This window comes from Lipotes vexillifer, unplaced genomic scaffold (genome assembly GCF_000442215.2).
Source record: "Lipotes vexillifer unplaced genomic scaffold, Lipotes_vexillifer_v1.1 scaffold469, whole genome shotgun sequence".
In the NCBI taxonomy this organism is placed as follows: Eukaryota; Metazoa; Chordata; class Mammalia; order Artiodactyla; family Lipotidae; genus Lipotes; species Lipotes vexillifer.
In genome coordinates, this window is record NW_006788006.1 from 2,422,510 (window position 1) to 2,432,941 (window position 10,432).

General features: G+C 50.6%; 1 protein-coding gene across 1 annotated transcript; it reads right to left on the reverse strand.

The window, feature by feature from the left end:
* Window positions 1-4,731: 4,731 nt before the first annotated feature.
* On the reverse strand, window positions 4,732-8,179 carry NXNL1 (nucleoredoxin like 1). Its single transcript, XM_007461019.1, has 2 exons — window positions 7,854-8,179; window positions 4,732-5,062 (listed from the first exon to the last, which is right to left on the reverse strand). Exons 1-2 carry the CDS (start codon window positions 8,177-8,179, stop codon window positions 4,732-4,734), a joined length of 657 nt encoding a protein of 218 aa, XP_007461081.1.
* Window positions 8,180-10,432: the final 2,253 nt, after the last annotated feature.

A 10,432-nucleotide genomic window follows, 5' to 3' on the forward strand; every position in this document is an offset into this window, starting at 1 on the left:
AAGCAGCGCACCTGTCCTTTGCTGCTAGCCTTTGTTCTTCCCACGGCACATTTTGGGGGATATTATTTATTTATTTTTAAGTTTTAAAAACTGAGGTGAAATTTACACGACATAAAATTAACCATTAGAGGGGCTTCCCTGGTGGCGCAGTGGTTGAGAGTCCGCCTGCCGATGCAGGGGACACGGGTTCGTGCCCCGGTCCGGGAGGATCCCACATGCCGCGGAGCGGCTGGGCCCGTGAGCCATGCCGCTGAGCCTGCGCGTCCGGAGCCTGTGCTCCGCAACGGGAGAGGCCACACCAGTGAGAGGCCCTCGTACCGCAAAAAAAAAAAAAAAAAATTAACCATTAGAAAGTGAACAATTCAGTGGTATTTAGTACATACACAACGTTGTGCAACCATCACATCTATCTAGTTCTGGAATTTCCATTCCCCCCCTCCCCCATTAGCAGTCACTTCTCATTCCCCCCTCTCAGCCCCTGGTAACCACAAATCAATCTACTGTCTGTCTCTATGGATTTGTCTTTTCTGGACATTTCATATCAACAAAACCAGACAATATGTGGCCTTTTGTGTCTGGCTTCTTTCCCTGACCATAAGGTTTTTAAGGCTCAGCCATGTTGTAGCACGTGTCAGTGCTTCATTCCTTTTTTTAAACATCTTTATTAGAGTATAATTGCTTTACAATGGTGTGTCAGTTTCTGCTTTATAACAAAATGAATCCGTTATACATATACATATGTCCCCTTCCCTCTTGCATCTCCCTCCCTCCCACCCTCCCTATCCCACCCCTCTAGGTGGTCACAAAGCTCCTAGCTGATCTCCCTGTGCTATGCGGCTGCTTCCCACTAGTTTTCTGTTTTATGTTTGGTAGTGTATATATGCCCATGCTTCATTCCTTTTTTATGGCTGAATAACATTTTATTGTATGGGTGGAGCACATTTACTTTACTCATTCATCTGTTGATGGACATTTGGGTTGTTTCCACCTTTTGTCGATTGTGAATAGTGCTGCTAAGAACATGCACATACAATGATTTGTTTGAGTCCTGTTTTCATCTCTTTTAGGTCTACACCTAGAGTGGAATGGCTGGGTTATATAGTAACTCTCTATTTAACTTATTGGGGAACTACCTGTTTTCCACAGTGGTTGCACCATTTTACATTCCCACCAGTAGTGCACCAGGCTTCCAATTTCTTCATTTCCCTTCCAACACTTGTTGTTTTCTGTTTTGTTTTTTTTTTTTGTAACCATTCTACAGGGTGTGAATGGGTATCTCATTGCAATTTCGATTTGCATTTCCTTAATAACCACCGAAGTAGGGTGACTTTTCATGTCCTTGTTGGCTATTTGTGTATCTTCTTTGGAGAAATGTCTCTTCATATCCTTCGCTTATTTGGATTGTTTGTCTTCTTTGCTTTCCTGTAGCACTTTACATCTCTGGCAGCGCACCATGTGCATTTTCCCACTATGTGTGGCCCGGTAGCAGGAGAGGGGTGGCTGCTCCACACCGCAGAATGTCTGCTTCAAGCGTCCACTGCTGTGTCCCCTTTGTGTTTGGGTCTGCACCTCGCACACAGTAGGCCCTTAATAAATGCTTGTTGCATGCACGAGTGAACGGATCGCTTTGTACTCCTGTTCTGTAATTCTTGCAAAGTTTGAAATATCAAAACTGAAAATGGTTTCAAAGTTAACACATTCCTGATAGATCCAGAATATAAGAGTGAATGAGGTCGACATGGCCTCCTGCAAGCAGGGCTCTGTCTTAATGAATTTGGGCCTGAAAGACAGCATAGTCATCACCTAGGCTTTACAGATGAGGAAACTGAGACACAGAGAGGTTGAGTAACTCCCTAGGTCACACAGCAAACACAGACAGCCTGGCTCCCACCCACTGCTTTATATTGCTTCACAGAAATGTTATAGATCCCACTGGTTTTGAATTTCCAGGTCTCTGCTCTAATTTGGGGAGCCATTTTTTTCAGGTTTCGAAACTTTGGGGTCTTCTGGGAAAAGTTTGTGGGCCTTGAGCCCTCAGCCCAGTACCTGATGGGTAAAATGACCCCATGGGAGAGAACAGGGTGACCCTTCAGCACCAGGTGGCTTCTTCCTTTGCTGTGTGGCTTTGAGTAAATCCCTTAATCTCTCTGGGCCTCCTCATCTATAACAGGAATCAGTTTATTCATTCATTTATTCACCAGGCTTTGGCCCAACACACCCAGCCTTTTTCATCATCGCCAAAGTTAGAGTGAATTTTCCATGTTTTACAGGTAAGAAAAAGTCTCACATTGGGATAGCTGGGGCTCAGTGATTTGTTTGGAACAGAGTCCTTGCTCTGTTCTGGGTGTTGGGGATACACAGATGTAAGATAGTGGCATTTATTCATTCGACAAACATTGATGGGGACCCGTGCCCCCCTGGCTCTGGGGACCCAGTGGTGATAAAGGCAGGTCCAGCTTGCCCTTCTGGGGAGGAGGTGAAAACACACGCTAAACCAGCCAAATACAGGGACAATTCCATGCAATGGCCAAAGGTCATTACAGCCCTCTCTTAGACTTCACAATTATTTGATGGAGGCTGGGGGGTAGTGTCACAGATACCACGACCTGGCACCCCCTTTGAATACGGGGGTGATTCTCTGGTTTGGGGGTGTCTGGTTTCAATTTGGAAATTTAACCCTGCAAGTTGGCAACACTCTGTAGGTGACACTCTGAGAGTGATCTTGTCTGCCTTGGGCAGACGCCAAGCTGTCCCTTCCTCACCTTAGCTGTGACAAGCAGGAGTAGAGATGGGGATAGGAGGTTTGATCCCTATCTACCAGGAGGGAGACTCAGAGACGGCCAGTGACCTGCTCACATCACACAGCCCGACAGGACAGGGAGCAGACTTCCCTACCTCACTGCCCAAGGGGCAAAACCTGGCCACTCTCATTCCGTGCTGGCTGAAATAACAGTAAAGATATTGATGGGTTGTGTGTCCTGTGGTTTACTCTCGGGAAGGATGTTTTTTAACTTCTTTTAAAGGCTGTCGGTGAGCCAGCGACCTAAGAATTTAAGAGCCATTATCACACAGGGTTTAACACAACCATTTCACAGATAGGCCTAATTAAGGTCCATGAAGGGCAAGATGTGTCTGGAACCAGAGCAGGTGGCATCACCGACCTGAGCCTCAATTTCCTCACCTGGAGATTGGGGGTTAGGGGTGAGCAAGAAATGAGGCACTTGTCCAGTCCCTAGGCCTCCAGGGCCTCCCAAATCCCGGAGTCGCACCGCCCTCCTAGCACACCCTTTCCGGAAACTGGGAACAGGTGTGGACTGCACCTCATTTGCATGTTTGGCCCCGCCCCGAGGACGCGCCTCCCCATCTCGCCGCCAGGCGGCGCCAGAGGCAAAATGAAGAGGTTCGTGCGCGGAGCGAGCTCCGGCTCTGGGTCCTTGGCTGACCTGCCAGGTAGGACCTTGCCTTATTGTCATTTTCCAGAGGAAGGAAAGGAGGCTTAGAAAGGGGAGGTGACTGTCCTACAGTCACACAGCCGGGAAGGGGCTCTAGACTAGGGTTTTTGATTTCTATATTCTGCTGTCTCCCTCGTGAATCCCCAGGGTTCACCAGGGACAGGGAGACTCTGAGCCCTCGCTGAAGGTCCTGGACCCAGTGCACACGGCACCAAATATTGAACTGCATCCCGTGCAAACTACACATCTGTTGTTAAAGGATTGCTGTAGTTTTGCCCATGAAGCATGTGAACAACGCCATTTAGTGCACGGTGGGCCGAGCGTTCTCAGCACCATCATTTGATTTTAGTTTGCATTTTCCCATTTTGGAACTTGTAACCACCCCTCCTCCCCAAGTCTTAAAAATATTTCTAGAGGCCCTTGAAAAGCTCTCCCTTCTTCACCACCCCGGCCGGAAGGCTCAGACATACCTCTGGAGAACCAAGACAGGTCCTGCGCCTGCCAGGTCCCGGGAGGCGGGGGAGGGGGGGGGAGGCCTCACACAGAAACCTCCGTCATCGGCCCTGCGCTAGGTCTCACCCTCCACCTGTGGCGGGGGTGGGGGCGTCCGAACTACCTCAGGTCCCGCCCTGCTTCTCCCCCGCCATCTCATTACACAGCCCCTCGCCCCCACTGAATCCTGAGGGTGTGGAGGGTGGGCCGCCAAAAGACCCTTCCTGCTCCCCCACTTCTCGGCCTTTACTTTGCATCTGGGGAGCTCAGAGCAGCTCCACCCTCACCGCCCCTCTGCTCTTCGGGCTGGGCTCAGAATACAGACCGCCTCCCCAGCCCGCGGCTCCGGCCTGACGCTACGTCCCCTCCCTCCTCCTGGCCTGAACTCAGAATGGTCCCCTCCCTTCACCCCGACGCCACTTCCCGTCCCGCTGGGGCTCATCAGAGATTCTGCTTGCTCTAACCGTCAGCCTCCCACCATGGGGCCTCAAAACAGCCCCCCGGCCCCGCCCACTACCGGGAGATCGGGGGTGGGTGGGATGAGGGTTTATCACAGACTCGCCCCTGTCTGTTCTGTCCCACCAGAGGGCTCAGAGCAGACCCCACCCCCTAGCCCCACCCACCCTAGGGGAGGGGGAAGGACTCCTCATAGACCCGCCCCTGTCTGTTCTTTCCCACCAAAGGGATCAGAACAGCCCGCTTCCGACCCGGCCCCGGCCCCGGCCCCGCCCTCCTCTTGGGGGTTTCATCATGGAACCCCCCCCAGTCCAGTCCACCCCTCCAGGGGTCAGAACAGCCCCACTGACCCGCCCTCGGCCCCGCCCTCCTGCCCGGGGCCTCCCCCTCTACCCCGGCCTCGTACGCCCCGCGCAGCCGGGTCCACTCGGTACTTGCGGCGGCGCAGTGGTTCGGTGAGGCTCCGCGGCGCGGGGTCGTCCAGGTCCTCTGGCAGCAGGAAGCTGCGGTCCAGCACCTCAGACGCCTCTTGCCAGTTGGCGAAGCAGGCAGGGCCCAGGCGCCGGATCTCGTCGGCCGCGTCGAGCGTGAGCACATCGCCACTCGGCTTGAGCACCACGACCGCCGGCAGGCGCTCCACGGAGAACCGGCGCCCGAGGTCCCTGCGGGGCGGGCGGGTCAGTCCGGTCGGACCCTCGTCCTTGACCCTATGCTGAGGAGCCCCACATCCCTCCTCCCAGTACTTACTGAGCGCCTTCTGTGTGTACTGTCCCATGCAGGCCTCTGGGGATGCCCAGGAACCAGAACAGGCCAGGCCACACTGGCCTCCGGGCTTTGGCTCCAACACCCCAGACATGCTCCCACCACAGGGCCTTTGCACTGGCCATGTCCTCTGCCTGGAGCACTCTCCCCAGACATCTGCGGATTAAGACCCTGTATGCTGCAGACACCTAACCTTAAATCTCAACGCCTCTCTTTCTCTCTGCTGATGCGCGGCTCTCAGCATCCAACACACTGCATAGTTTATTTGTCCTGTTTGTCATTTTCTCCCACAATAGAAAGTAGCTTCACTAGGGCACAGATTTCTGTCCCTATTCACGAGTGTCCCCAGTGCCCGAAACAGTGCCGGGCACAGAGTAGATGCTCAGGAAATGTGTGTGTGATGAATGAATAAACATTGACAGATTCCATAAAGAGATACTAAACTGAGTAAAGGACTTACGGTCAGAAAGGACCTCTTTAAGGAGGTGACCCTGGAGCTGAAATCTGCAGGAAGAGGAAGGGGAGAACTGGGGAAAGTTTTCCCATGCAGAGTGCACAGCTGGTGCAAAAGCCTGAAGGTCAGAGGGAGATTGGAGTGCAGCATTGATCATAAAGGCCCTGCAGGGCCATGGTAAGGAGTTTTTTATTTTGTTTTCTGTATGAGAGAGCCAGTGAAAAGCCATGCACAGGAGACCCCCAGACCAAATCTCCCACCTAGGCCAAAACCCCACACAGTCATCATGGAGTCAAGTAGGCTACCAGACTGGTCCCATCACCCATGATTCTTAACTTCCACCCACAGGGTTCTTGGGTGGCCCTTTTCCAGGCCTCCTTACAGAGCCACATAGTATTGATACTTGCAAAATTCCACAGGAGTAGGTTGCCAGAGGTAGCAACTAGAAATACAGGGCACCCTGTGTGAATGAATTTGAACTTCATGTAAACAACAAATAACTTTTAATAAGTATGTCCCTGCATTACGTGGGACATAGCTATACTCAAAAATTCTTCATTGTTTACATGAAATTTATATTCAACGGGGTGTCCTGTATTTTATCTGGCAACCCTGTGTGTGGGAGGGGTAGGGGGTGGGTGGGGACTCGCGCACTCTGTCTGGATACTTGCCTGGGTGAAGGTTTTGTTGAGAGGACCCTGCCTCAAACAAGGTCAATGTTTGGCTATGATCCCCTTACAGCTGGCATTTCTTCTCCCAGGGGAGTGAAATGTTCACCATTTGGGGAAAAGAACCTCCTCAGCTGTAGAAGGCTGTGGGAGTGAGCAAGTGTGCCAACTCTGATCATGTTGGGTGGGGATGAAGGTCTCCATGACCAGAAACTTCGAAGTTTTGTAACAAAATTGATGACATCAGTAAAATGGCACAAAGTCTGCAACTCACTTTGAAATGGTTCAGCACGAACTGCACGTGCATGGAGATAAAGCAAATGGCAAAAATGCCCAAGGGTTTCATTGTGTGCTCCTTCCAACTTTTTGGTATCTTTGAAATTTTTCTTTTATTTTTCCTTTGGCCATGCCTCACGGCTTGCAGGAAACTTTTCATAGTAAAAAAATTGGGGTTTAAAAAGAATGAGGGACTTCCCTGGTGGCGCAGTGGTTAAGAATCCGCCTACCAATGCAGGGGACACGGGTTCAAGCCCTGGTCCAAGAAGATCCCATATGCCGCGGAGCAACTAAGCCCGTGCACCACGACTACTGAGCCTGCGCTCTAGAGCCTGCGAGCCACAACTACTGAAGCCCACGTGTCTAGAGCCCGTGCTCCGCAACAAGAGAAGCCACCGCAATGAGAAGCCCGGGCACTAAGACGAAGAGTAGCCCCCTGCTCGCCACAGCTATAGAAAACCTGCGCACAGCCACAAAAACTCAACACAGCCAAAAATAAGGAAATAAAATAGAAATAAATTTATAAAATAAATAAATAAAAAGAATGAAAGTCTCACTGTTGAAAAGGGGAAAGGTTGCAAATAGCCACAAACGATCACACTGTTTATTGGGCAGCTCCTTGGACAGCTGGAACTCAACCATCTCTCTCTCTCAGCTCCAGTGCCCTCCATGGCTCCCAGCTACTCTGAGAATCACATCCACGCTCATTAGGTGGCATTTGGGGCGCTGCTCCACATGCTGCCTTCTTACTCCTGGTATTACTGTTCCCTGAATTGGCTGTTCTTTCCCTGAAATCCTCCGAGCCTTTGTCTGGGTTATGTCCTCTGCCTGGAAACCCTTCCCTTTCCTCACTCTTTACCCTCCTATCCTCCTTGTCCTTGGTGGTGGTGGTGGTGGGGTGTCTCTCTTTAATGCCATTTCCTCTGGGAAGCATCCCCTGAGGAATGCTTCCCAAATCTCAGCAAGGTCTCCCCATGATATTTCCACATGACATCCTCCCTTTATCCTTGGGAACTACTGCAGTTCTTTATTATGTATTTATCTGAGTGTCTGAGTCTTTGTTTCACGTTTGTGCTCCCCCCTTCCCAGGTTGTAAACTCCCCAGGGAGCTGGATGGAAATGGGCATATGTACCCCTCCCCCACCCCTCCCCCCAGTTCTCTGTTCTGATTGGCCCACAGAGGGTGCTCATCAACTTCAGATGGAACAGATACGTCAGTAAACAAATACTTCACTTTCAGCAGAAACAGCCCCTCCTCCAGGAAGCCCTCCCTGACCTCTCCTCTCACCTCACCTCCTCAGGTCATCCTCGAAGGGCAAGAAGAGCCACTTCTTGGGCATGTCCCTGAGGAACAGGTCCTGCTGCTCCTCTGTCGAGTCCTGGGACACATACACCAGGGCCAGCTGGGCTGCCCGCAACACGTAGAACTCATCCGTGAGCCGCACAAAGAAGTCCCTGAGGATGGGTGCAAAGGCCTGGCACTTCGGGCACGAGCCGGCACCAAAGAACAGCAGCACCAGTCGGTTTTCCAGCCGGCGGCTGAGCTCAGCCTCCGTGTCCAGCTCATCCTGGTCACTGTTGTTTCGGATCAGGACACGGCCAGAGAACAGGCAGGCCATGGCAACCCTGGCTGGGTGCTGGGGACAGGGCGCAAGGACCTTGTGTGACCCCGAGCCTGCTGGCTGGCTGCTGTCCCAGGATTAGGAATTTTTAGGAGGCTAGTTTAGAACCTCACTAATCTGCCTAACCTCGACCTGATTCTATGCTGCCTCTGAGGGCAGGGGGCCAGCTGCTCATGGGCCTGTCTCATCAGACAGCTGCTAAGGCATTAAAAAAACAGTCAGACTGACATACTGGTGTGAAAACATTTTGTTAAATTGTGATGTTAAAAGATACGTGCCTCTTCATGAATGCATTCGGTAATCCTAAATCACAGGGCTCGACTAATTAATAACAGTGATTTCTAAGTCGAGATGAGCATAAATGATATTTCAAGGTGTCTGCCTGCCATGACCAGGATGTCCTGTGAAATTATCTTTGATTTACATGGGTGACAAAGTCACAGAGCTGGCCAATATCTGCTTTGAGAGGACATGAGAAAACAGGCTAAATTCCAGTTAGAAATTAATAAGAATAAACTTTTTTTTCTTCCCTTCGCCCTCCCGAATTCTGTCTGAACGGCCCACCTTAAGATTCCATGGTGAGTAAGGGTGAAAATCATGGTCACGATATTTTGCAGCCCTCTCCCACCAAGCGCTGGGAACTGGTTTTCTCCTTGAAGCCAGGTTGGCTCCTAACTTGCTTTGACCCATAGAACGCGGTGGAAGGTGTGAGTTCGCAGGATAAGCCTTATTCTCACCTCCCACTTTCACTCTTTTGGAATGTGGCCTCCAGACGCCCCATGTAAGGAAGCTGATCTAGCCCAGAGGTTGGCAAACTTTTTATGTAAAGGGCCAGGGAGTAAATATTTTTGACATTTTAGGCCATAGGGTCTCTGCTACAACGTTGAATTGTTATTGTGCAAAAGAATCTCTAGACAATATGTAAATTAATTTATGTGTCTGGGCTCCAATAAAATTCTATGTACAGACACTGAAATTTGAATTTCATAGGATTTTCATATGTCGTGAGACATCAATCTTTCGATTTTGTTTTCAACCGTTTAAAAATGTGAAAACCATTCTTAGCCCAAGGTGAGCAGGATTTGGCCTGCGACCCGTTCCAGCCTATTGGTTGAGAGGCCACATGGAAGAGAGCTAGATGCCCAGCCAACAGCTAGCACCAACTGCCACACGTGTGATCTTCCAGCCCAGCCACTGACAGAATGTAGCACAGCGACTGTGCCAGGTGAGACCAGCAGAGGGACCGCCCAGGTGTTACTGACCAGGGTTCTTGGCCTCCTTAATCAACAGAAATTGATCAGAGGCCAGACAAGAAGTTCAGGCAAGGCTTTACTGGGGCCCCTGCTGCAGGCCCCTACTTGCAAACAAGTAACAGTTTCCCTTGCTGGCTTGCTTGCTGAAGTGGGGGCGAGCTGGTTCCTTATACTGGGTGAGGGGTTGGGCCGGAGGGGCAGCTTTGGTGGTTTGCCCACCCCTTTGGTGGTGGTGTGTGCAGGGGGCATGCACAGTGCCCCACTTTTTCTCCCAGCTCTTCAGAAGTGGCAGTTGGGGTTTTTTGGTCTTTTTGTATCTTGTCCATAGTTCGCCCCAACTGTGCGTGCAAGCAGTTCTTTTTAGTCCCTTATAGTTTCTTTGTATTAATATTTCGTTGCTTGAGGAAACTTTTGTCCAGGTGCAAGCACTTCAGCAAAGGGTGCCAGGTCCCAGGTCCCAGCCTGTCTCACAGGCAGCCCATGGTATCCTGAGAAATAGTTGATTAGCCTTGGATGAAGCCACTCAGTTTGGGGTGATTTGTTATACAGCAATAGGTAACCAGAACACCAGGTCTTGAGGACTTTTCTGGACCTAGGGAGATGTCAGAGACGGAAAGAAACTTAGTATTGGCTTTAAACAATAAAAAAGAAAACCACAAAATCCTCATTCTCAAGAGTTTAACCTACCTTGTCAAGGCTTTGTGACTGGGCCCATCCCTGATGGGTCCACCTTTCATTCTGATAGGGATAGTGTAAGATACTTACACGGCTAGAAATCCCACTAGGGGAAGATAGAGAAGGACTTCAGGAGATCACCATAAAAATAAACCAGACACCAACCAGGAAATGCCCAGGTCACCTGGCAGCTAAACAACAATCAGAACATTTTGAAACTAAACACTTACTTAGGCCACTACCACGGTAAAAATGGATACAAGACCTGCATTTGGCATTGTGAGGTCTGTAAGATAACCTGCCCTGAAAAACTGCATTCCTG